The 27,049-nt window shown below is 47.7% G+C and overlaps 1 protein-coding gene across 2 annotated transcripts in view; it reads right to left on the bottom strand.

The window, feature by feature from the left end:
- Positions 1-1,172: 1,172 nt before the first annotated feature.
- Positions 1,173-27,049, bottom strand: part of helz (helicase with zinc finger) — a 67,022-nt gene continuing 41,145 nt past the window's right edge. The window contains exons 22-31 of one of the 2 annotated variants that reach the window (XM_088600120.1): positions 23,549-23,753; positions 18,495-18,546; positions 16,407-16,591; positions 12,304-12,505; positions 11,719-11,801; positions 10,847-11,369; positions 10,138-10,345; positions 9,054-9,609; positions 5,109-5,361; positions 1,173-4,317 (exon numbers count right to left, since the gene is read on the bottom strand). In XM_088600120.1, the coding sequence (XP_088456246.1) occupies positions 3,974-4,317; positions 5,109-5,361; positions 9,054-9,609; positions 10,138-10,345; positions 10,847-11,369; positions 11,719-11,801; positions 12,304-12,505; positions 16,407-16,591; positions 18,495-18,546; positions 23,549-23,753 (2,611 nt within the window). In that variant the 3' untranslated portion in view covers positions 1,173-3,973. The remainder of the gene's footprint in view (positions 4,318-5,108; positions 5,362-9,053; positions 9,610-10,137; positions 10,346-10,846; positions 11,370-11,718; positions 11,802-12,303; positions 12,506-16,406; positions 16,592-18,494; positions 18,547-23,548; positions 23,754-27,049) is intronic. The other variant, XM_088600121.1, reaches the window with a different exon arrangement.

The raw sequence follows: 27,049 nt of genomic DNA, 5'->3' as shown, positions 1-27,049 counted from the left end.
AAAAGGGCATCATTTCGTTTAAACAGCGACTACAAAAGTGAGGCTTTGCACCCGTGCCTTCTCCCACGCCCTACGTCCTGGTTAAAAAGAAACACCTACAAAATGTTCAGTATTTACAGATATGTAGCAAGGGTGCACTCGCTGGTCAACACAGCCCAGATGAGAACCAGAACACGGCTCACAAGAAACCACTAGAGCAGTGGCAAACTTCGGAAAGACAGCGGGTTCTCCCAGGTACTGAGTGTTGCTTCAGGGTGCCTGGAATACAGCGAGCTTAGCTGTGTCGCCTTTCGGCTGCTTGCCAAAGCATGAACTGACCAGAAGACACAAAATCTTTCAAATGCAGACTGGATGGCACCGGTGGGATCATTCCACTAGCTTCACGGCTATGCAAATCAGTTGTTTAAGGTCGAAAGGTTGCAGATTAGATATAAAATACTTTAATGGAAAACGAAAATTCATAGCAGAAACAAGCCAGCGCCACATACCTATATTACTTCAAATCGGTGCATTCCGAACGCAAAGCCTTCCCATCATTTAAGGCTCTGCAAGCAAGAATCATGTCGGATAAAAGCCAGACACTCTCCTGTTTCTGACAATCACAATCGCGGTGTTGTTAAACTGCAGAACAGGCAAAACCAAATGAGACTCGACTTCAGCAAGGCCATCTCTCTGCCGAGTAGCAGCTTTCAGTAGTCGATGCATCTCTCAGACTTTGTCTTACCATGCAACTGTGGTTTAACTTAAAAGTTTAAATAAAGCTGGGCCGTTTTCAGTATGACTACAATAAGGATGAATCAAAAAATACTTCTTCTCTAGGCAAACATCTTATTTATATATTTATATACTGTACATACAGAATTATCAGAGTGCCACAGAAGATGGGTTTTCTTGAAACATTTACAAAAACAGCAAAGCCTTAAAAAAAAAAAACGTTTCTTTTTGCTTAGCACAACTGTCATTTCTGTTTTCTGTTGATGGGAGTAGATGTGGTGAAATACTGAAACCTGGTTTGTGCCGAGTAGCTAGAAACACCACAAACAGCAAGATGAATAAAATCCATGCGAGGGGAAAGAGTATGGAAATGTGTTCTACTGCGTGGTAATGTCATGATTATCAAAAGAAGAATGTAAAGACTTGCAAAGTGTTAAAAAATATTAAAAGTGCAACACTGACAGGACCTACATTTTATTAATCCAAACAAAATAAAATGCAACTTGAGAATTCAACTGATAGGGTACTGAGAAACTAGCAAGTACACCTTACAAAACATTACACAAACACATACCATTCCATACCTATTCATTTTAGACTGGTATTTAATTGATTGGACCAAACTAAACGGAGGTACTATTTGTTGGAGTGGATCAAAGCCCAAGAGACAGAGGGAGAAGGAAGTCTTCCAAGCTCTAGGCTAGGGGGCATCTCCAGTCCAGCGCTCCTGACTTGGTGTACAGGAGGTTCTGCATCTCTTGAAATCAGTGGCAGCGCTCTGCTGAACTGAAGAGATGAAGGTTTAACTGCGACGGGATTATCCCTACTTTCTGCTGCCGATGACTAGCAGGCGTGTGGGGAAAACCTGCTGGATTCCTGACCCGAGATCTGGAGCTGGGATCCGAGCAGGGTGTCCCTGCTGGCATTGCGGATCTGTGCCCTGGGCACGCCCCCCACACTTGGGACTGCTGGGAGCTTCCAGCCTGGCCACCGCGATTCAGGAGCTTGGGGGAGGGTTTTCCGAAGACGTCCTTGCCGACCGCAAGGAAGACATTTATAAGGACTAACCAGAAGTTAAGGAGCAGGGCAACAGTATAAGACCACACAAAGTACAGCACAATTCTGTCTTTGTCGACAAAAAATCTAACTGTGCATTATAGTACCACTCTGCCAGGTCACTAAAACACCCTGAAAGCATTTCCAATTAGAACAGATATCAGTTGCAACTATCCGAGCACTACCAGGTGTATCATACAAAGTGTAAAAAAAAGGGGGCTCCAGGCAGATGCTGTAGTCTAATACACTGGCAAGAGACCTGCCTTCCAATTCAACTGCCCATCTATTTAGGAACAGAGGAACATACCCTGCACGACAACCTGAACAAAAACAAGAGGAACAGTAGAGAACTTTGGTCTGGATTTACAGAACACCGAGTCACTTAAATCTCTGATCTGTTAAACATATTGAAAAAATCAGTAACCCTAAAGTCTGGAATTTTCAAAAGGGGCCTGATGTACCTCATTATCCTATGTCGGGGACCCCAGCATGTTTGTTTCTAAAACAATGCCTGGGTGACCAGATGGATTCCTCAACCCCCTTCCTCTCCACTGGTGCCCTAAGAGCTAGCTGTCCTAATGAAGGAGTGCTAGCACTTAAAAGGTGAGTTTCAATATACACGAGCTTCCTCAATGTTCCTCGAAGACTCCTGAGCACAAAGGGTGACAGAAAATGTGAGCAGGGTCTAACACACACACACACACCGAAAGAGAGGAAGACTAGCAAGCCCTGTCCAACGTCCACAGCTGATTCGACCCTTGTGATCTGACACAGGTGGACAAGTGCTGCTGTTGTGCATGAATCCTACAGTATATTGGTGGGAAATAGGTGGGGGAGTTAGACTGATTTCTGGTAGGTTTTGGAGTTGCTGGTGGTTGAGGTGACAAGTCTAATTTGGTTACATCGTGGAAAAGGCTAAAACAATGGCAAGGCTAACACAAAAACGTGGTAAAGCACAATGCAAACTACGGTAAACCAAGAGAGAGCACAGCAAACGCATGGAGAATGAAAGGCAAAATCACAGAAATGCAGAGCATAATTATGCAGACAAATGAGTCATGAGCAAAGGGGCTATTTTTGGTTGTCAAACGCAGCTCGCCATCTCATCTCGCTCTAGTCAGTGGGACCCCGAGCCCCCGAGAGAGCAGGAGCTGCCTTGAGCCACACACGACAGACTACTGGGGGAGGGACGATGGAGGTTATTCGCTAGATGTTAAACTGCATGATAAAACCAAAACACTAGGCAATTACAGTTACTTTAAGACCAATTAAGGACACAGGAGCGGATTTTAAAACGAAAAAAAACGACACCTACGAACAGGTGCCCATCCATGAAGTGATTACAGCTTTGAGTTCGGCCTAGGGAGCCAACCGTGGAGTTGGCAACAGTCTTAAACGCCACTGCAATAAGCTGGAAACCTTCATCTCTTACTTTCAAAATAAGAAAATTAAACTTGAATTCTTGCAAGAAAGACACCTTTGATGTATGTCAAGAAACATGAGCAGTACACCTCCAAAACAGTTTCTCTTCTGTTATTTTGGCTTAACAATATATTTGATTTTCCATGTTGTCTTTTCAAGTCTTTGTTTTCAAATGGTTTATTATCATTTAAGTGAAGACTTTCTTAAATACACTGGAGATTCATCTGTTACAGAAACTCAGCAATGTGTCGTAATGTCAGCGCTAACATGGTACAGGAAATTAAGCATGTGGCATACATTTCACTCCTTTATATGTACAGGTTAGAGAAAAAATTAAGCTACTTCTATACAACTTTTGTGTTTTTGTTTTATTCGGTTAACCACTTGGCTGCCCCCACAATAAAACACAACCTCAACAATAAATGAACTTAACGTTTATCTTTAAAAAAACACGAGCCCAGAAAAATCACTTCCATGATCTCACCTCGAGGGCTGAGTGCAGAGAAAAAGCACAAAGTCAAAGAAAAAGATTGTCCGGCAGCCAAGTGGTCAACCAGTTCTTGTGTGTTTTTGCTTTTTTTATATAGTTTTTTAATATATCATTTTTAATTCACAGATATGTCAAACAGTAAAGGAATTGACAAGACTAATGCAAGTAAAAAATTAAAACGCAAAAATTCTATCTATAAAAACAACTTAAAAAAGCACTTATTGAAAAGTTTTTTTTCGTATTTCCGTTTTTTTCTCTCTCTCATTTTGTGTGTTAATTAATTTGTTACACTTATTTAAAGTAAGAGTAGTATCCGTTGCTACTTGTTGAACTGCCTATGCTGAGCTCCTGTAACAGCGTTAGGGGGTCACTGTTCTTTTTGCCCTGCTCGGGCACAGTTCGGGGCTTGGGGGGCGCCCTCAGAGCACTGGCATACGACATGGTGGGAGGCTTGCTCATGCCAGGGGTCTGGGGCCCCCCCCCGCCTGGGTCAGGGGCCGGCTGCTTCTTGGGCAGGAGCGGGGGGAACTGTCCCAGGTGCTGGAGGGAGCTGAAGTTGAAGGAGCCGGCCAGCTGCGCCGCGCCCTCCGGCTTCACGTGCTCCTCCGCCGAACGCACCGCCTTCGAGGACGCTGCTGTGCGGAGACAAGACGGAGAGAGAGAGAGACGAGGTTACTTCACAGCCTGGGCAGGGAAACGAGAACGCCTGTCCCTCCAAGTGCCTTCTCCCATCCCGTCTGTTGTGAATAACCAGCAGCCGACTGCCCTCGTCATGATCACTTTCATCAAAGCCTTCGCCTCCCTCTCCTCCTGTCTCGAGGAGTCAGCTCTTTAAAACGGTTTTGAAAGACAAGTCACACATTTACATCTACAGATTAAAACAAGAAACTCAGATCCATCTGCATGGATGAGTTAACAGCTAAACCTCTGGAGACCAGGCCTTGGAACGAAGAGCTTTAATAATAAGCAACGCACAACCACTACAGTAAGGGGGTGAAAAACAAGCATCCTGCTGTCAAGAGGCCTGGGAAGTCCCGGTTCTTTTTCTACACTCGGCATCTCTCCATCATCAAGAAGGACAACACCGCGGCTCGCCTGCTACCTAGTCAGCTGACCTGGGTCCCGATCTCTTAGCAGAATGAATAAAACCGCCCAGCCCCATCGGCTACTGACCCACACGATCAATTTTGCAATATTATTACACATGTAATATATAAACACCTCCTGCCACAACGGCCACGGTTTGCTCAAAAGAAAACGGTAGACGACAAAGAAAATGTTCCAAAATTATCATCACGGAACACTCTGACAGTTACAGTAGGTCGCTGGCTTCCCTCCCAAACAGCTAGAAGAGGCCCTGAAACGTTCACTGACTGCTCAGAAATGCAAACTCGGAGCCCAGGAAATCCTGTGCTGTAGATCCTACCCATGAGGTCCCTGTGGGGGACGACGCCGTTGGCTCCATTGCATGGAATGTTCTGGAATGGGAGAGCGGGGCTGCTGCCTGCCCACAGCTCTGCAGACGGGTAGCCATACGAGAGATGGTTGTGGGGGTCCTGGAGCTCCTTGCAGTGTGCGAGGCTGCCCTGGGGTGTGCCCGAATCGTCGGGGAACGGCTGCACAGAGCTGGAGGAGATCCGCCTTTGGTACAGTGGCCTGCCTGGTCCCCGGGGCTCATACTGAAACACAAAAAGGCAAAACCGCATGCCGGCGATTTAGAAAGGACTAGAAACGGCGACTGAGTGAGCTACGAAACCACTGTGGAGGCTTCATCAGGTAACGGAAAACTGTTTCGTGTCTGGCTTTGCAGACAAGCTCCTGCTGTCCAATCAGTGTGCTCTCGCCCCACGGCCAGGATGTGCATGACCTACGAGAGAAAGCAGCACTCGACAGCCCAAACGGGCAATGCTGCATCCTCCCAGTGTGCCTGCTGCGCACTCTGAGATGAATGAGAAGAACACCTAGGCTGGCCACACACAGTATGTGGGTCCAATTGCATTAAGAAAAGGCATGTTTAATGTTCGAGTTTTGGCAATTAAAGCTGCACGCTCTGCAAAGGGGAAATCGATGCTCGCGGTGAGATCACTGCTGTTCTGTATTCATGCCCACAAGACGCTGGATAGCAGCTCCCCCACAACAACTGCCATGCCTTCGGGAGATCATCAACATTGGACTGGAAATCCTTCAAGGTGTCTTAATTACTGAGAAGGGCTATGAGGAAACAGTCAGTGCCTCTAGAGAACCCCTCCGGGGCACTGTCGTGGATTTCACAGCTATAAAAGACGAGTATACCACTGGAGATTTTCATAATCCCTTCCTATTACAGGGACACGAAAGAACAATCTGCATTTCCCAGACAAGGGTATTAAAATGAAGAGTTCAGAATATGCTAGCGTGCAGCAATCTTTTTTGCTGCTTCTTCAGTAATTCAACTCAAAAAACTTAAGACGGAAATTAAAGGAAACATTTTTACAGAGCTTTGTGTCTCACCAGTCTTCTACCAGAAGGCAATACAGATATCACCCAAAATGTCCTTCTTTGTAAACCTGATGACCAGAATTTGCACAATTTGGCCACTTTAAGGCCACTATAATTCCACCATCTTCAAGCTACAAAAAAGTGTTTATTTCACCACAAGCCAACACAAAATCAGACAAATGCACAGTAAAAACACAGAGAGCATCCCTACAGAAAACGTTCATGGATCAATTTTCCCATCTTCCTGCACTGCACTTCCAAGTGTTGTCTTGAGCCAGTGACTCATGGCGAAAGGAAGATGTTCACAAATTGCAAAGCGCTGTCTGAAAAGATTTTACAATTCAGTGTTATCAGCTCCTGCATTTGCAGCAGATAACAGTTCTGCTTTAGAGGGATTTGAAGCTCATGTATTATTAATTTAGTCCCACTGAGCTGCTAACTAACAATTTATCCTTTCTGAGCACCACAGCAGGCTGAGAGAAGCCTGAACAATGTTTGTAACGTGCACAGCTGTTCTTTACCTGTGAGTGACATCTGAAATGGGCACCAGGGTAATGAAACAGACTTGTACAGGTAGAAAACTGGCCAAAGAAAGAACAAAATTATGATGATTCTTCTCTGAAGGTCTAGATCTGCATCTCTACAGAAACAAAACAGGCTCTCTGATATTTACACACTGAAGAGTTACTGTTGTCACGGTCTTAAGTTTACATCTCTATCAACTGTACAGACCTAAAGGGTTATCTTCAATGTTATTTTAATATACTGTATATGCTCCAGTTTGGAATCAACAATTTCATACGATATTTACTTCATGGCTATAAATACTGAACAGCTTAGGAGAAAACCACACCCACATGTAGAGAGAGACATTAGCCATTTGGCAGGAGTTCCTGTTAACTAGAGAAGGAAGTCCCAGGAAGTCGGATATGTGCTACATCTGCATAAATGTGAGGTCCAACATGTCTCACAATATTACTCTAAGACAGGCTTAGGTTATTGGTACCAATCTGTCTACAAATCCAACTTATAGCTGGAACAAAAAGTTAAAATTTGCTCATGCTCATGCGGGAATTTCCCCAACAGCATCGACCTGAGCAACTTCATCCTGAGTAAATGACGTGTGACTCAATGCCCTTCCCGAACGGACTGCACAAGAATGGATCTGCAGCACAGCCCACAGAGGGCTGGGCAAGGAGATTCTCCACATTCTGCCCAGCCCAAGACATCCGACTTCTGCCCTCCGCAAGAAGGAACAGCCGCATGGCCGACAGCTGCGAAGACTGGGCGTCACACCCAGGGAAACATTCTGGGATTATCCCTTCGAGTTACTGCATAGCTAAATAAGGAGAGCAGTATCAGGTATCTCTTCTGGAGAACCTTAGAATTACTCTGAACATAAATCAGAACACACTTTTTTTGGGATAGTTTAGTAACAGGAAGCGATAAGGAACGGACCAAAAAAAAAAGGGAAAAGGTACAAAACGGCTCCCCATCAGCTCAGACGGAAATGCAAAGCACTGGGAGGGTAGACCAAATAGAAACAAATTAAGAGTGAAATTTAGGGCTGAACAGAGCAAGTTCTTGCCTTGTTTCTACAGCTGGGTGGAAGAGTTTTTGCGTATTCATAACACACACGACTGCCGAATTCTGCCGCATAGCTGTCAGTTACTCATGACATTTAAATCGCCACCTCTCCAGGGTTCATTTTCCCCCTTTCTACCAAACTGTTACATTCACACAGCTTCACACTTTACACGTCTCCCTTCCCTTGTCAAAACAGTCCGCGGAGCACCGCTCGGATCACCAGGACACCTCAGGGACCTGTGCCCTCCGCACTCCTCCATGCTGCCTTCCCAGGTGTCTCAAAGCCCCCCAGAAAAAACACCTAACACTCTAACACACTGTTATCACCGTCCAAGACAACAGATGGTTCGTCACGCTCCCTGGCCCAGAAGCCTGGAGCGAAGGAACGAACCGTTTTTTAATCATGAAGTAAGATGTCTGTTCACTTTTAACCTATTTCCCTCCCCAACAATACAGGCAGAGCACTGCACAGCAATTAAAGCCCCTTGGGGCCAATTTTAGATTCCAGCGACGGTACCAGACAGGTGAAAAGATTAACTCTGAAGCTTTTAGGAAGTTGTTCTTTTTTTTAAATGATGTATGGCTTTTAAGAAAAAAACCAAAACATCAGTGAACAAATCTCCATCCGTGAACAAATCTACAAAGAACACCTTGGAAGAATGCCAGTCTATTTTTTGTGGCATTTTAATCATTGTTTTTCTCCCAGGCAGAATATGAAGTAAAGCAGACTGTGGTTCCAATCCTACTTAAAATCCAGCTGTGAAAGGCAGAGGAGAACAGAAGTGGAGCTCCGCTTAAAAAAATAACAACCGAAAGCAGGACAGACAGAGGAACTGAAAAGAAAAGGCAGCCGAATACAATGAGACACCCATCAGCTCAGTCCTAGGAAATACAGAAGTGGTGGTGTCGCAAGGTGCCTGTACAACAGTCGCCCCCAGCCCCTCGGCACCGCAGTCCACACCTACTCAAGACCCGCGCCTCTCACACCCCCTGGTGCCTGAATCTGGGTCCTAGCATTCTTGCAGGGAGTAGGAAGCCCGACATGCGTGTTCACCAGGACGCGCAAACGCGCAGACAGCTGAAGCTGGGGGAGCAGCAGGCAAGCCCTCCAACCCACTCGCACTCCCTTGCACTCCCTTGCACGAGTACGCACGAGCACGCACGAGCACGCACGAGCACGCACGAGTACGCACGAGCACGCACGAGTACGCACGAGTACGCACGAGTACGCACGAGTACGCACGAGTACGCACGAGTACGCACGAGCACGCACGAGCACGCACACCCAGGACACCCCCCGTCTTACCTCTTCTACATTGTGAAGGGAGGCAGCGGACACTGTTCGTGGAGAGAGGGGGTCAAAGGGCTCTTGGCTGGGGGCGGAGTGCTGCTGCTGTTGCTGCTGCTGTTGCTGTTGCTGCTGCTGCAGCTGCAGGAGGTGCACCTGCTCCTGTCTGTGGGCCAGGGCCGGCGGCACGCCGAAGTGGAAGCCCTGCCCCAGCACGTGGCTGGGCGGCAGGCCGGGGTGAGTCCACTGGGCCTCGGGCAGAAGGTACTTCACGGGCGGCGGGGTGGTGCGGCCCGCGGGCAGGGGGAAAGCGGGGTTGTACATCGGCGCCTGGGGCTGCTGCTGGAAGGCCTGGCTGTTGATCATCTCCAGCTCGCGGCTGACGTCCCCGAAGGGCGCGGGGAAGGGGCCGCTGTGGCCGGCGGTGGCGGTGGGCGAGGGGAGCCCCCTGGGGCTGCAGGGCTGGACCTGCCGGTACTGCAGCAGGCGCGACTGCGGGGGGGGCATCATCTCGGCCGGGTCCCGCTGCTCGCCCTGGTCCTGGGGTGCCATCTCCCTCAGGAGGCCAGGGAACCTAAAAGCGAATCGCGTCGGCCGTGAACAATGAGAAGCAGAGCCTTTCTTCAAAACACCGCCTTTACTAGTCTGTCCGCCCCCAGCAGAACATCAAACACTTCCATCCACCCAGTTACTATCGGTTTCTTCCATCCCGGGGTCGTGGGGAGCCGGAGCCTATCCTGGCAAGCATCGGGCACAAAGCAGGATACACCCTGGACAGGGCGCCAGCCCATCTCAGGGCAGACATTATCCCAGAAACCCTATTATCCTATTATCCCTATTAAACCCTATTAGGCCTATTATCCCAGAAACCGATTCACCTAGCAGTAGGTCTTTGGACTGTGGGAGGAAACCCAAGCAAGCCTGAGGAGAACATGCAAACTCCGTGCAGACATCACCCTGGGATTTGAACCCAGGACCCCAACACTGCGAGGCAGCAATGCTAAGCACTGCACCACCATTCCAATCTGAACACAGCATCAGGCGCAATGCCTGTAGCCAACGCAGGCTGCAATATGAGTAAGCTGGAATGCACATCACCAACCTTTGGAAAGCCGGCCCCGTGTCCTCCTCGGCACCGGCGCCCAGCCTCCAGTTGGCGCGCAGCAGCTGTGCGGGGAAGCGCAGGGCAGGCTGGGCCAGGTGCGCCAGGGGGAAGGCCACGCCCCCCGGCAGGAAGTGGCTGTGCTCGTTCCACTGGCTCAGCCGGGCCTGCTGGCTCAGCGCTTCCAGGGCCGAGGCGCCTGGGACGTCTGTGCGGAGGGAACAGAGGGGAGCTGGTCAGTCTGCACCGAGCGGCGAGGAGAAACCGAGCCAATCGGCACTCGCTGTGCGAAACTCTTCACGACCGGATCTCGGAGCGGTTCCCACAGGGCGCACCAACTCCCGTCCTTGAGTGCTGGCATCTTTGTTTTCCTTTCAAAAAGGCTCTTAAAAGCCCAAACAAGATCACTACAGCCTTGACTGAGCCACTTTACTAAACATCTCCCAACTGTACAGGCGTGCAGCTGCATTCAAGAGACCTAAACACTGGACCCGAGCTGTACCTCCTGTAGCGAGCAGACATCTGACCTACTCCAGTAATAACTCATATGTTCTACAATGGCACACAGAAGTACTGAGAAGAGAAAAACTGTTGATGCAGAGTAAAAACCGCCGATCTCTACTCAATGAATATCGCTCCTGAAGGAGATGTGATAAAATCACAGCCCACTGCCCAAGATAAAACACACGATTGGCTCATGCCCACATACCGAGTCCTTCCAGCATGGGCTCCGAGTTTTCATCCGGGAAGCTGCCAAGCCGGCTGGGCTGGGGGGGCGGCGGCGGGTGACTGGGGGGGTTGAGCTGAGGAACTGGCCGAAGGGAATTATTCATCTCCTCTGGCATCAGACCGGGGACAGGCGGCTCAGCGGCCATGGACTCCAGGCTGGGGGACTGCAGGCCCCTGTGAGGCAGAGGGGTGTTGAAGAACGAGGGGGCATGCCCAGCGGGGAAGACCGGGGACAGCTGGGACGAGTGCTGATGCATCTGGCTGGGGTGCTGAGGAGGCAAGCTGTTCTGCTGCTGCTGCAGCCGGAAAGGGGGGCGAGGCAGGGGGTACTGGTGAGGGAACTGGCGGCTGCTGGGGTGGGGAGGGAAGCCAGGGTTTGGGGGCGCCAGGTGAAAGCCGAGCTGCCTCTGGCCGGGATTGTCTTTCCGGTGGAGCCTGGCGTTGGGGAACCCCAGCGGGCCCTGGGACTCCGGACTCCGGCTCTGTCCTGTATCCAAGTCTCCCTGGGGAAAGGAAGAACAATCTGATATCCAAAGGCAAAAAGAACTTCCCATCTCCCCTTACTGCCCTTGTTTTGCCCCAGCAAGTCTGGATCCCTTTGATACTACCAACCAGACGAGCTGGGGCAGAGAGGCCGTTCGCTTGTAATTGTTCCCTTGTGAAACAACGTTTTCTACCAATGCTGATCGAGTGCCTTCTCGGTGGAAGTTACTGCTCGACTCGATACGCAATCTGAACGGCACGTGAACTAAGGCCACAGCCCCACGGAATGAGTTAAAAGAGGCGTCACGATTCGTTAAATCACTTTACCGCTACGCCAAATTAAAATAAAAAATTAAGTAAAATACGCACCTGCTTTTCTTTTGATTCAGGGAGTTTTCTTTCCGGGGTCTGAAGTCTGCTCGGTTCTAGTTTTGGATTTGCATCTATTTTCCCTGCAAACAATCAGACAATTAGTGGAAATCTACATGTCTTATCGGCACACCAGCTTCATGTAAATGGATATGGACATCCAGCAGAAGGGCAATTATAAAGACATTCACTCCTTCTTTTGCCTATAATGCCCCTCTGTAACAAACAATAAATTGAAGAGAGCACTCTGTCACGGGACAGAGCTGGGAACAAGTTTGGAGGTAAACTGACACATCTGACAGCATTTGTACTGAAGACACACATGTGCACACATTTGAAAAATGTAAATATAATATTCATTTTAAAAATGTTTTATTAAAACAATGACCACCGCCTATGGCTTAATTTAATGGATTTTCTTTTACAAATAAGTCCAGAACCACCTTGAACAGGAAGCACTGCTGTTTTATCCCATAGGAGACCCCAGGACATCAAATGATGTCCCACATTTTCTGATCTCTGGGATTAACACGGATAGCCTTCAGAGCCCTGTGACACGAGCGGAGTGTAGGGAAAGCCAAGCACCGTTCCGGCTGGGGTCCTGCGGGTCCTTCTCCTGGCCCGGCTGCGGGTTGAGCCCGATGGGCGAGGGGAGACTGGTTCCATAGGGAATCGGGGACCCCCGGCCGTGCGCCTGCAGCAGGTTCATGTTGTAGGCCATGGCGGCCTGGTGACTCATGATTCGGGGATCCACTGCAAACCGGCCTTGGTAGCCTGGCCAGGGAACCTGCGGGGGGTGGGGGGAGACACACTTAAACAGCATGGAACAACTTAATTAACAATCCAGCAACATGGAGGGAAAGGTAGCAAGCTAATCAACTAGACCTCATAACAGAACCTCAGTCCTGCCTCTCCGGAGGACAGAGAGCAATAAGAGCCCGCAGCTTAGTCTGTGGTGGAGCCACAAGCCCGGCTGGACCAGCCAGCCAGCCTCTTTCTAGAACACGAACACGGACACCACATCCTTGGCCTTCTGTGAACCGCATGAGGCAACCAGGGAAGATTAATTGCAGGATGCTTGGTAATGGAATATAAAAAAAAAAAACAGAAAAGGGGATTATGAAAGATGTTATACGATTTCGCACATAAATAAGCATAATTAATAAGAGCAATAAATGGCAAATCTGAGGCAAGAGGCAGGGGGCACAAACAAAACTTTCAGTTATTTATCTTTTATTTATGCAGCTGATAAAAAAAAAAACAACTAAAAAGCTTCATTTTGTCAGCAGAATATTTATCACGGCACCAGTTAACAACATGACACCGTGAAAGAAGAATGAATGTTATTCTTTTTGTGATTTACAAGGAAGAATAATTAAACATGCCTTGTACATGAAAATACTGTCTGTTTTTTACCCTGAATGTACAAAACCAGAAAAAGAACATTTTTTCACAACAGTGTACGCAGCACTCTTATGCCAAAGCATAAGATTTGGCTTTCTTATAGTTTGTTCCTTGCATAATTTCTAAAATCGTGCACAAACCGATGCAAGGTTCTGTAAAAGCCAGTGATTTTTTACAACTAGATTGTTAGAAAAGGTGACTGGAGAATACATCGTCTCACAGAGCACAGCAAAGAAACTGCAGAGCAGTACGTTCTTCTCAGATCTTCGCTGTGAGATCAGACGCTGCCTCTAAAGATTAATGCTTTTGTTTTTTTAATTCTGTGTTCAAACACAGCTCCGAGATCGGTCTAATCTCTCGTGAGGGAATGTGGATTTTATCTACAGGCAAATACCTCATACAGCACTAAAGAACCTCAGACGAGCGAGAAGCTGAACCAGGGAGGAGAGATGAAGAGAAGGAAGATGAGCACCAGTACAGCAAACCAATCTCATCTTCTGGGGAATGAACCCTGACAGAACCAGCACCTACACTGACAATGGGAATTTTAAAAAGCCTTGATCTTCTGCAGAAGAGGCGCTGCAATTTTGCAGAAGGAAAAAAAAATGTCACCATTATCGTGTGCCATCTTGACCACCACACACATAAACCAGGGGCCAAGTGTAAATTCACACCATTTCACACCAGAGGAATGTTTTTACATAACGGGTCTGAACAAGCTGCCCAACCATGTCGTCAAAACCAGTACCCTGGTTTCTTTAAAGAACCAACATAAAGAGACTATAACTAAGCTCTATCCTTATGCTCTGCCAGTAAATGAGAATCCAATGGATCCACTATGATTCATTCCAAAAATCCTTCTGCATTGCTAATACACAGTCTTCTCACAAATGAAAATCCCAAGATACTGAGGATGAAGCATAAATCATTCAGATTACTTCACACCTCAATGGCATAGTTTAATATTTGGTGCTGCTGTTCAGATCTACTGAGCCGATTTCAAAGGGGCAGCTGTAACTTGGTCTTGTGGCGTCTGAAGCCAAATACTGTTAAGCATGAATCCCAAGAGAATTCAAAGACAAAACAATTCACAGTAACATCAGGTTGGCAACAGAACAGGACACAAATAAAAACAGGTTTAAGGTGAAACTCACAAGTCTAAAGGAAAAAAGCAATTTATTTCACAACACCTGCTGTTATTAATTTTTAATTATTAGAATCTTTACACCCGCGACGAGAAACAAAGGTGCTTTTTTATTGCTTTCGGTAATTTTCATGTTGCTTCGAAAGAGCACTTTTACTACATGCATTTAAAATTCTCCATCTTGGCAGGACAGACCCTCACTGAGCTTCAGCGATATTCTATGAAATTTCCAGTAAGTGACAAATGGAATTTTAGTTGCATCAGGCCTGCATCTCCAAAAAATGGCTTGAACTCATGGTTCTTGCCACTTACAAACTGCAGCAGGAAAAGCATTAAGCAGCACTGCATTTGTGATGCAGTTTTATTTTCCCTAAATACACCGTAAAGGGCAAATCTCTCATGCCATGATGCAGATGGCCACTGATTTAGGAATAAACTGATAAAACATTTCAACTTTGGCACCTGCTGTTAACTGAATCCTCAAAACAACTGAACGATTGCAAACTTCAACTGTAAACACAATGAAGGCAAGAACCAATATTAATCCACTGGGTTCCTCCGCTTTCATACATACTCATCCTACTAACCTGCAATAGAGTACACGAGACTGCTTTTCATCCTGGACCGAACAAATCTTTGATTCAGATAATATCTGCTCTACCCAAGTGCAACCGCAGGTGTGAAAATGACAAAGACGTCCCAGTTAAGACCTGCCTAGCAGCTTTAGACACTTGATTGTGGTAAAAGCGCTCTTTTGAAGCATATTTTATCTAACCATTTAAAGGTGACCTCTGTGATATGACTCAAAATAAAAGTCCACGCAGCATTAGTGATAAACATGCCTCCACTCGATCACAAGGAAAGGCAGAAAACCTCAGGGTCAGGGACTGGATGTATGTAAATACAAAGGAAAGTGATGTTAACTACAGCCTAATGTGACCAAAACACAAAAAATAAAGATGTACAGTAAAACAAAAATTCAAAGATTTACAATTAGAAATAAAACTTTTATTCCTCCACTAAAACAGTGACAGCGGAGTTTTTCCTCTCTCAACATGTTAAGGTGTTTTGCAGTAAGTGCACCACGGCTGTAACATGTCCCGCGAAATGACAAAACATGTGACTGCAAAGAAACGGTTTCATAAAGCGACAGCAAGGACTGAAGAACAGGAGCGAAGGCACTTCGCTGCTCATTACTAATGAAAGACCTGCCTTCTGTTAATTCCTGCCGAGATGCAACGAATCGGCCTCATTTCATTCCTCACCTCGAGGGTGCGAGGACGTACTTGAACATAAAGCAGAATTATCACAATGCTTCTCCTTGGTGACAGCGATACGCCACAGCAGCACCTGCAGTAATGTTGAACAATCACACCGGACGCGTATTACAGCAGCTACGATTTCAGAGGATGACCCACACTGTATGAACTACTAGTCCTTGCCAGTCATTGCTCCTGAAAAGTGTTTCCCACCCATCCAGTCAAATACAGCGCAGGCGAGACACTACAGCTCATGTCGGGGGACACCAGACACCATGAGAACATGCTGATCTGCAGACCAGGAGGCACGGCGACTTCAAGCTGGACAAGCAGAGACCAGAGGACCAAGAGGATTCTGTCTCCCTTAAAATGCACAAAAAAAGCTCAATAACACCGATCTAACGGAATGACTGAGGAAAAAATGAGCAAGCTCCAGACAGGATCGTAACTGGAGAAGTTCTGCTGGTCTGGGGTGCGGGCTGGGCTGGCTGGCACGGCGGAGCGACAGCTGCAGCTGGCCTAGGCCCTCTCCTCGGGCAGGCATGCCACAGCAACCTCTGCATCTGGTTGCAGGGCTGCCTGGGAGGTTGCTTTGTTGGCAGAGAGCTGCGCTGCTCCTCCGCTCCAGCCCCAGCCCTGCTGTGTGCTCTGGAGCTCTCGCAGAGCAAAGGCTGCTGCTAAGTGTGCTGCAAAGGCACAGTGGTAGACACGGCGCCACCTGGAGGACGGAAAAGAACAGCCGACTCTGCGTGGGGGGCGGGGCGGGAGGAGGAGGGGGGTGTATGACAAACAACGAGTAAATCCCTGCGGGGAAAAAAAAAACAAAGGACAAAAGACAAACGGGACTTCCAAACATGCTAAAACGGGACCCGGGTACTTACAGGCAAAGGCACGGACATGACCATGTTGCCTCCGTAGACCGCGGGCACGTACAGGATGCTGGTCCCGGTGTGGGGATCGATCCGCTGGACCGGGCTGGGAGACTTCCCCATGGCGGCGCTGGCCCCCAGGGGAGGCGTGAAGGCGCGGATCGGGTTCCCCATCAGCACCGCGGGGCTGGGCTGCACTGGGGTGGGAACAGACAGCGACACGAGCCGTCAGGCCACCAGGAGGGGCCCGGCGCAGCCCCTGCTCCCCGGCAGGAAGCACGACGCGGGGGGTCCCCTTCGCTCGCGTCCCGAGCCATTTACACCTTCCGAGCCGCAGCCGAAAAGGAGGGGGAACCAGTGGGACGGGGTGACCTAGTTTGGAAAGCTTTTTTAAATAACCTTTAGCAAAGCCCAGAGCTTCAATTAACCAATCATGCTCTCCCTTCTGAAACCCACATGACGGTGCTCAGCAGGCGCTCGCTATCAGTGGAGTGGACTGAACACTGCTGTGAACAACGCCGCCACACGAAGGAAGCAAAAACGACTTTACAGCCGTTTCCCGGGTATTTATTAAATTTGCTCACCCTTGAACGCTGCGATCAGTTGCATAACCAGGGGTAAAACGCCTTATTTTCTAGCGCTCAGGCTGAGCGACCGGCGATCTCAGTGATAAAGAAAATGCACATTGTCCCCAACCATATTAATATTCTGAAAAATTTCATTTTCTCCAAATTACATTTAAGTAAATGAGACGCCTTCCTTGCATTCCTTACCCACGGTGAAAGCCTCTATTGATTCAAATCAAATAAAGCTGCAGTGGCCTCATTAATCTTCAGATGATGAGAAAATTAAGCTTTGCAGAGCAGGTCCCAGAAGGCTGAATCGCAGCTCTGAGCTTTTGCTAACACGGATTCGTATCTAAAGGGAAGTGGGCCCTCAGTGATGTCTGTGAAATGCAGAGGACGAGCAAGGCGCCAGGCTGACATTTCGCAAGAAGATTTGCCCTCCCTGCGATGCAGAGCTGTGTCACCACCGAGCACAGGACCAGAGTGGTGGCGCCAAGGCACACTGACACATGGCATTGTCATATACAGAGCAGGCTTGTGTCATCGACAATAAGGCTTTCCGCGCAGGGTGAGCATCACATCACACGTGCGAGAACAGGTGAGAGAGACCCAGGTGGTTTTGCGATTACAGAGGATGACCATTGCTGACTGGACTGAAAGCACAGCACATTTTCCAGACATCAGGAGCCATCCTAAAAGGAGTACTCAGAGGTACTAACCGCTAATAATTCAAGTTAAACAGAGCACAGCTGTACTACACTGCAGCCTGTTGTGATAGAAAGCGTTTGCTAATGTGTATTACGCCTGCAGTCCAGCCTCAGGGTTTCCATGCAGATCTCTTTTAAAGTGTTCACGTGATTTACCAGGGCACCACAACTGAAACTTCCAGGAAACACTAGGAGATAATTACTATGTGTACTATTCTATTACAGAGCTTCTCACACTGGTTGGAATGGACAGGTATCAGGCACAAAGCTACTAGGAAACCTTCTGAGACAACAGGGCTGTTGCTTTCAGAGATTCCTTGATGGTGCAAAGTTATATATAACTGGAAACTCAAAGCATCAGACTTCAACAAAGTATTTTCTTTCAGCACAACAAAAATCGTGCTTCTGGCTACTAGTGACTTTCCTGAAAAACACCTGAAAAGCATCTCATTAAGCTGTATTTTGTGTCTATGCATTGAACGCTGTACGGGGAAACATATGGGTACCCAAGGCCTCTCCATGGGGATGCCAACTGGCTATTTTTAAAATCTCTGCACTGTCACCCTGCTGCACACCATAAAAAAGAGAAATGTGTATCACCCAAGCATGAGGGGTGCAGCTAAGAGCAACACTGCCACACCTGCAGGGCTGCAGTTGAGCAATAACGATGACCAACATCTCCACACACCACCCTTTTACCTCCTCTTCACCCTCTTCAAGAGAAACAAAAAACTATTTGAAATGGTTTTCAGTCATCACAGTAACAAGATGGCGATGAACTCCAAATCACGTAGGTCGTCAACACGAGGGCTATAAAAAGAACTTACCAAAACCATCTGCTTGAAAATGCTCAGCCTGGTTCTGATGCTGCCCTTTGCCCTACAGGGAGAAGGCGAAACAGAAAAGTTTTCATTCCTGTGAAGCAGTCATGTGCATTTACCAACACGCAATAAGTGAAGCATAAATACAACTTTGGGCCCGGTGTCAATCACATCAATGACATCAACGAAATTGACAATTTCCTACAGAGAAATGGAAACTGTTTCGGCAAACCCTGCTAAAAAACAGCTGGGACTCTCACAGGGCATTTCCTGCTGCCCAGTGGAGCTTTCTTAAAAACCGCTTCCAGCAAAACAAAGCGGCCACTTACAATTCAGGTCGTACACAACCTGTCGGGTGTTTTTTTGGGGAAAAGAAACAGAGGAAGAAGAAAAACACCAGATCCTTATTTACAAACCTACCTGGGGAGAGATTAAACAATTCATTTAATATACAAGATTATTATGACTTACAGCAGTGTTCAATATGTCATTTCTGAAGGCTCAATTTACATATTGTGATTGTTCCTTTCTTTAAATGAATGTTGTAAATAGCTTAATTACCATACAATTCTCAGAAACATGCAAATAGAGAGCCCTTTTACAACAATGCCTGCAGCATCTGCTGAAAAGCCATTAACTAGTGACAGCAGCAAGGTCTCTCCCTGCTGCTGTAATATTAAAGATGTCAGACAGCGCCATGCCAGTTTGAAGAATTAAATCATTTCCTTTAACACGGAGCAGAGCAACAGTGAGCTGCTAAAAAAGATGCACCTTTTGTGATGTTTTGGGTTTTCGGGCTAGGAAACAAGTTTAGCCGTCAAATAATGGAAGTGAGTGGTTTAATCTCTTTTAAACCAACAGCCGCCTGGGACATATTCGAAGAGAAGGGACAATGATTTATGATTTTGAATTCCTTTCGAACATATATGAATACAATGCGAATACCTCACTGCAACATGGTGAATTTGTTTCAAGACATGTCACAATTTCAAGAAGGACGTTTTAAAAAGCCGTTAGCTTGCGTGGATGGAACAGGCCCATCTATTTAACTTCTAAAAAGTCCATTTTAAAGCCCGGCTCAGTTCGAAAGGCGGCGGTCCTTTCCGGTGCCTCTTCCTGCCAGAGTGTCCGCGTCGGCCAGGTGCCCCGTCCCTGTCGCCTGCCCGGAATCGCACATCTCCCTCTGCCACAGCCCGCCGTCCTGAGTGGGCGAGGGGAGTGGTCTCCAGGGGTCGTCAGCACCCGTTCCGCGGTTCTCACGCGGGTTCTGCACTCAGGTGGGCGAGGCGGGGCTCCTGCCAACCGACACCACTGCTCCCCGGCCAGCCCTCCTGAGATGTAGCTCTCCCGGTACGCTACTCCCTCCCCAATCCCATCAAGTGCTCCCTGGAAAAGAGCGAGCCGAACCTCTTCTTCTTCACCCCTTCTCCCCCCCATGCAGCTTCAGGAAACAAGGCTGAACTAGTGCAAACAGAAGAACTAACTGTGTTATCCAACGTGTTAACACATAGTACAGCGAGAAATAAGCACATACAGTCATCTTGAGGAGGACATCTCCACACAGCATCACTGTCTTGTCTCAATACAAGTGCTTACTAACAAATACAAAGTATCAAGACTTGTGACGAAAGAACCAGTGTCCACTTCAGCCGATACACCTGCACTCACGCGTACTACATCAACGCATCAATGGGTTTTCACAACACAATGCACAAGACCGCAGTTGAAGTGTACCTGCTTGGACTCACTCGGCTCAAAACTCAAAGGTCTCTGCCCGTACAGGATCTTCGGCCCTTGCTCAGTTCAAGAAGGTCAAGAATTCCCACAGGAAAAAAAAAATTAACCCACAAGGCCTGAGCTCAAAATGACTCCAGATACAGGAATAAAACAAGTGGAAATAAGAAAATTAGAGTCACTGTTGCTAGAGCTTGTTTCATAGACAACACTGTGGTAACTAACAATCATGTTTTAAATAATAAGCTGAGAAACCAAGAGCAAAAACAATAAGCTGGACCAAAAAGCAACACACTTGTTGGTTTGGATACATTCTTTCACTACGTGATGGGGAAATCAGCCTCAATTTTTATTAAGGCAGTGAATAACAAAGAGGGGACAAAATGTTTCCTTTCCCCGTGTCAATTAAAATGCCTCGACCGGAAATAAGGCTCATTTTTCACCATAATCGCTTTCCACCCTTGTCTTGACGAATACAGCTCCACACGAGCGGCCGGCGCGGCTGTGTTAATGAGGGCTGGCGTGACCGAAGCACTCCCACGCTGCAGACGCGCCGGCGTGGAAATCAAACAGACCAGCACTTGGGACGAGCCGTCGGATCATGTGCACGCCGGCCATTTGACCACGGGTATGATCAGCCATCACAGCCCCACAGGACAGCTTGAACACTGCAAATAACACTCCCACGGCGGCAGAGGTAGGCTTAATGCAGCATGAACTCGCCTCCGGTGACTGAGTGGTTAAAATAATACAAAGTATTAAAATAATACAAAATAATACAAACTATAATTGTGTTCGGCGCTGTATTGTTCTTTCATGGGAGGGACAAAAGTTCTCATCTGACCACAACTCTCCGGTACTTCGATTAACTGTTATTGGTGAAATTGGTGCAATTTTGCAGCAGATCTAAGTTCATTAGAAAGTGGTCATTTTAAAATGGAAAAATCCTGCTGAAACTAACTGCTGAGCACCACGGCCATTTATTAAAAAAATAAAATACAAAGAAACTAAATGGAAAATGCATGGAGAAATAAAACTAGTAGAAAAACATGAAGGAAAAAGCGATCTACCAGGGAGCCCAGTGTGGGTAACTGGGCCAGGCAGAGAGAGATACTGAGCTTGTGTTTTCCTATAAACCTGTATTTTTAACCCAGCAGTGCTGCTGGAACACAGGCCCCACTTTCTAAAGCTCATCGCGCAGCAAAAGGTCTCGCGTCCAAGTTGCAAAGAAAGACGGCCCGACGCTTTCCTGCAGCCTGTCGAGAATCTCCATAGAACAAGCAGCACAGGAGAGCTGTGAAAGGTCCAGGTTAATATCCGTGGATTACCTACAGAGAAGCAGCGCAGGCACTTGGTCGCTTAGAGAGACATGCATGAGAAGCTCATTTCTTCTAAGCCCCCAGAAGACATGGCACGAGCGCTCCATGACATCGGGTGTAATAGTCACAGCAAGAAACGCAGGGGACATGTACAGAAAATCCTATATCCTGCCAAATACAAGCACGAAAACAGACACATTTTAAGGGACCTGTTTTTAGTGCAAGGTATTAAAAAAAAAAATACACCAGGCTGCATTGACCCGTGTGGTCTCTTCAGCGTCGGGGCTGATATGACATCATCAGCCTCCAGATGCGCTGGACACGTCGCGGGGCCAGCACTCCTGGGGACCCGTCTCAGCGCCGCCGGTACGAACACAAGAGGACTGTTATGACTAACAGGCAGCTCAAGGAGAGAATTGATGATGCTTATTACAAACAGCCTAAATTGGTTTGTGCATGCTCTGGTCCATGACTGTGCTCGTATCAAAACACGAATGCCTAGGGTTTGTTCCTTAATTCACATACATACAGTATATAGTTTCCACCCCGCGTTGCACCTCCTGCATCACGGGAGAGGGGATAAAACAGTGTTGCCAACATCACACGATGCTGCAATTGCAGGTTTTGGAAAAACACCCTGTGCAGGAAACTGCACTGACACCTGGGTGGTGTAAGAAGGCGTTTTAAGATGCAAAGACCTCCAGAAGTGACGGAAACCTCAGCAGCAAGACGTCCACAACGCAGGAAGCGGAGAACCGTGAGGCCCGACACCCAGCCCCCCAGCAAAACGCAGATGAGCCTGAGAAACAGGACGCCCTCCCAGGTGGCCAGCAGTGCCCCCACCACTGTTCCCCAACCGACCTGCTGTGGGTCCAACCCAGCACTGGACAGCTGAAGCCAAAGGCCCATATCCGGCACAGGTTTTCAGGGTGACAATTCAGACGTTCCGTATAATGAAGTTCACCTTGTCTCAATTAGAGCAGTTCTTTTCTTACGGTCTAGTTTTCTCTGTCTTAAAAGTCCCCTAGCTCACACAATTTCCTCTGAAGCCCTTGTCCTGCAGACTGTAGTCCCAGGACTGCACATAGCCGCTCAGCGGAAGGACAGCTGGGATGCTGCTGGCGCTGGCAGGCAGAGGGGGCCTCCAGGTGTACCTCTCAGAGCTCTGCACAGGGGTTTATTTTAGTCATTAACGTCAGGCAGTGACATTAAAAACTCTGGGAGCACCCGTTTATCAGAGAGCTGAATCCTTGACAACAGCTGCTAACCCCTCTTGCGTAACCAAGCAGATCGCTTGGGAAAGCAAGGCCAACAGAGCTACAACGCTCAGGACAGCAGGAGGAGGGGGAAAAAAAAAAAACACCACACAGATTTGCATCTGCAGGTAAAATGCTGGAATGTGCTCGCACTCTCGTCTCTTTTAATTCACAGCAGCGAGGACTCGGAGCAGCTCCTGTCCTGCTGTCCTTCCAGGCACTCTCGTGTGTGCCGGCTGCATAGGCAGGCGATCGGGAGAATAAACTCAGAGGGACAGCTGGATGCTTCCTGTGTGACTCATCCGTTCGGCGCAGTGCTCCAGCTCTCCAACATCTTCCACCCTCTCCCCCTAAGCTCTGTGCGGGGGCCGAGTGGAAGACTCCGGCACTGGGGGCTTCATCAACGCGCACAGTGGCAAGCGTAGCCTTAGAGCTGGTGTCAATTACTCCATCACACCTAATTTCACCTTCAAGAAGCGCTTGGGGGGACACTAACCTGCGTACACCACTGTGCATGGAAAACAAATGAAATTCTCTCTCATTATACACAGGCACCCACACATACACAGTAAACACACTTGTTTTGTGCGGACCTACACAAAGACGCAGATGCAGTTGAAAACGTACGTGCATACATACCGTACACAGAAACGCACAGCACACGTCGAATGGAGCTGTAGGGATGTTATGATGCAGGGGGATGGGTGCTGTGTGAAAGAGCCCAGCTCGGACAGGAGGTGTTTGTTTTTACCTTGGGTGGCGACTGCTGCTGCTTTCCGGAGCCGGCGGGGTGCTGGGCCCGCAGCGCGCGGGGAACGAACTCGGGCGCGAGAGGGTTGAGCACGTAGGTCTTCTTCAGCTCCAGCGCCTCCAGCTGGGCCTTGATCTGCTCCAGGGTGATGCCGTGCAGGCTGCTGTTCTCGTGGCAGATCGTGATGAACTTCTCCCAGAACTTCCTGCGGAAAGAGTGGGGAAGCAGCTCAGCGGCCGGACGCAACACAGGGGCTTCGTCCATCTCTGGGAAGGATTAATCCGGCTTTCCCTCGGGTCATAGTTCAATTAACTAAGGAAGACCTCAGTTCCAACGCAACCCTCAAGCCCGAAGTGCACCTTGACTGCTAAAAACCCGTTTATCAGGCACTTCAGTCCTGCCGTTTTCCCAGCGACGCACGTGCCCGTGTTTGTGGGGTTCGCACCGCTAACTGGGTGGCTACGGGTTCGAATCTCGAGCTGCTGTGGGGCCCAAGCAAGGCACTCCACTCAGATGGCTCCTGTCGAAACCCAGGGGGGCATATCAACAAAAGGGAACAGCTGTGGATAAAAGCGTCAGCCAGATAAATTAATCATTAAATAATTAGGGTCAATAATGATAACACCTTATGCCCTGAGAGCCATGAATTTGTTCTGCTAAGCTGGTATCACACGAAGTTGCAACTGTACATATATAGCCTTGAAAAGGAGGTCTACTGCTTCCTTCACATTACTTCAAAATAAACACAGAATGCAGGGCGTAAACCTGCCTCCATCCCTGAACACGACAGACTCAATTTCTGGGGGGAAAAAAAAGGCCAGATAGTGTACACTACTAGTCCACAGTTTCCTGCTTCTGTCTGCAAAGGTCACAGGAAGAATAAAATGCATTAACAGTTATTTTCCAGAGGTGTAAGGATAAGATGGCAGCATCATTTTTAGGGAGGTCAATGCTGTAGATTTTGTTCCAGGCTATTTTTTTAAAGGAATGATGAAATTGTTCATAAGGATCTTGTGATCTCCCTTCTTCCAAAACCAAATCTTAGCTGCAGTTCTTGGAAATGATCTACTAATATCTGAACATACAATACAAGTAAGCCTAAGAAAACTTTCCACATTCATCTCAGACCCAAGTCCCCTAAAAATACTAAATCCCAGCCTCTCGTTTTTTAGCCAATGTGTACAAACCTTGACAGAGTGACAAGCTGCTAATTCTATTAAATGAGAACATGGTGATGATCGTAAACTGATATACAGGAAAGCCACAATTAGTCAAGCAATGGGATTTTCTGCCTACAAGGACGATATTATTCATCTGACTGAAATAATTCAGTCGGGAAAGTGAAACAAGAACATAACATGACTCAGATGGCGTCTTCTATTATTGCTCATGGGACGTGTAGCAATTGGTCCAGTGTGACATGTGAAAGCTATTTTTAACTGTTTCTCTTTACACATAATTGCACTGCTATAAAGCGGTCTGACATTGCAGGGTCAAACTCGGGGAAAGATGTCCTTTTTCTTCTAAAAAATACATCTTTACAACAATATAGTCTTAATTCCAAAACTCCATCCACCCAAATCAGATAGGAGGTGACAGCCCCAAAACCACAATCTTCTGTGCTCATCCTGTGTCACTGACTGGAAGGGGTTAAATTTCGCTCCTCTTAGAGACTGAATCCACAAGGTCAGAAATCCAGCTCACCTGATTCTAGTTTTAGGTTACCGCAGGAAGTTGCATTCAGGCAAGCTGGAACTTGAACAAGACGGGGCTTTTGCTCAGTATACCAGCAGTATCAAGAAATCAGCCGGACAAATCTGGAATGCAAATTAATTTGACATCTCAGAAGTGCACCTCGGGGTGCAGGAGATGAGGTCTCGCACCTTCAAAGACCAGCTGAGCGCTTCTGACTGGGCAAGGCTGCGAAAACAAAGGCCATTATTCCCAGGCTGCATTAACAGGAGACAAACTCACTAGGACCTGGCACAGGCTTAGGAGCAACAAACAAAGCTACATTTGTAGCAGTGCCACAACCTTTCTAGGACCAGTTCTTCAAAATGCGCAGCCCTGAAACAACCAAAAATATCATTTAAAATATCCTGGAACTCAGCAGCAGTAGTTCATCCTTGAGCGCAGGGTGGAATGAACTCAAACCCTCCCACTCTGGCCAGTAGTCATTTCTAACCACAGAAACCTACGACATGACATTAATGTTTTGATGCAAGAGAAATGGGGTACAGCTATTTTTTAAATACTGCTGACAGATTTAATTTACAACTATTTATATAAAACAGTTACTATATGTCTGTTTGATTTCTTAGTCTTAAATGGTTAATGGCTCAGTTGTGTACTAGAATGATTTTCACCTTAGGTAGCAACTGAGTCTTTTAAACCACTTAAAGTTATCCTAGATCAGCGATCCCCAGCTCTGGAAATGGGGTACAGCCTGATTTCCAGAATGGAGGTGCTCCCTCTGTCACTTTGTTTTGTCCCCACTGAGTTCTTAAGCACAGGTTCATTGATCTTAGTTTTATATTTGAGGAATATTTACAAATATGCTTACAGTTCTTCAAAGGTAAAATGTTTTTTTTTTAATAACTGGTTCTAATCCACTATCAATTTCAGTTTAATGCAGGATGTCCTGACAATCTATGGGACCTGTAGGACATTGTACTGGTGCTCGATACAGGGTCACCTCCACTTTGAGCGGGTCCAATACAGGGTCACCGCCCCCACTGTGGGCGGGCCCGATACAGGGCCACCACCCCCCCCCCCCCCCCCACTGTGGGCGGGCCCGATATAGAGCCACCCCCCACTGTGGGCGGGCCCGATACAGACCCACCACCCCCCCCACTGTGGGCGGGCCTGATACAGGGTCATCCCCCCCCCCCCCACACTGTGGGCGGGCCCGATACAGAGCCACCACCCCCCCCACTGTGGGCAGCTATGGCAATGTCACTCCCACTATACCCGATACAGGGCCACTTCCCCCTGTACCTTTTTATCATAACTAGTAAGAGCTGTTTAGTTGGAAACACCTGCAAAGCAATTGCTGTTGAGGAGAACTGAGTAGAGACCCTATAAAGTTGGAAACAAAACTTTTAAATGTAAGTCATTTGTTTATTCAATTTATTTAAACTGACTGGAGCTTGTTCAGAAATACCATGTTGAAATTGTTGCAAGCAGTTCAATCGGCACTGGAGAGACAGAGCCCAGCTGGAATAAAAACCAGCAGACTCAGTGCACCTCCAGGACCAGGGTTAGAGATCACGGCCCGAGAACGACTTTCCATTTCAGAAAACAGCTGACGCACCTACACAGCCTAACGGAAGGAGAAACACAAATGTGTTTTTTTTCAAACAGCACGTGCTCGGCGGGGAGATCCGAACTTGCCTAGCGCCAGTCAGACTCTCCCGTCAAGCTCCCCGAGAAGAGAAAAGCAGAAACCAGGATTTCACTGGGAGACGTGAAACAGCTCCTCTTCCGATTACCCAGCGCGGC

The sequence above is a fragment of the Lepisosteus platostomus genome, chromosome 11, assembly GCF_059453375.1.
Source record: "Lepisosteus platostomus isolate fLepPlt1 chromosome 11, fLepPlt1.hap1, whole genome shotgun sequence".
Lineage (NCBI taxonomy): Eukaryota > Metazoa > Chordata > Actinopteri > Semionotiformes > Lepisosteidae > Lepisosteus > Lepisosteus platostomus.
This window is presented reverse-complemented; position numbering and strand designations above follow the sequence as displayed.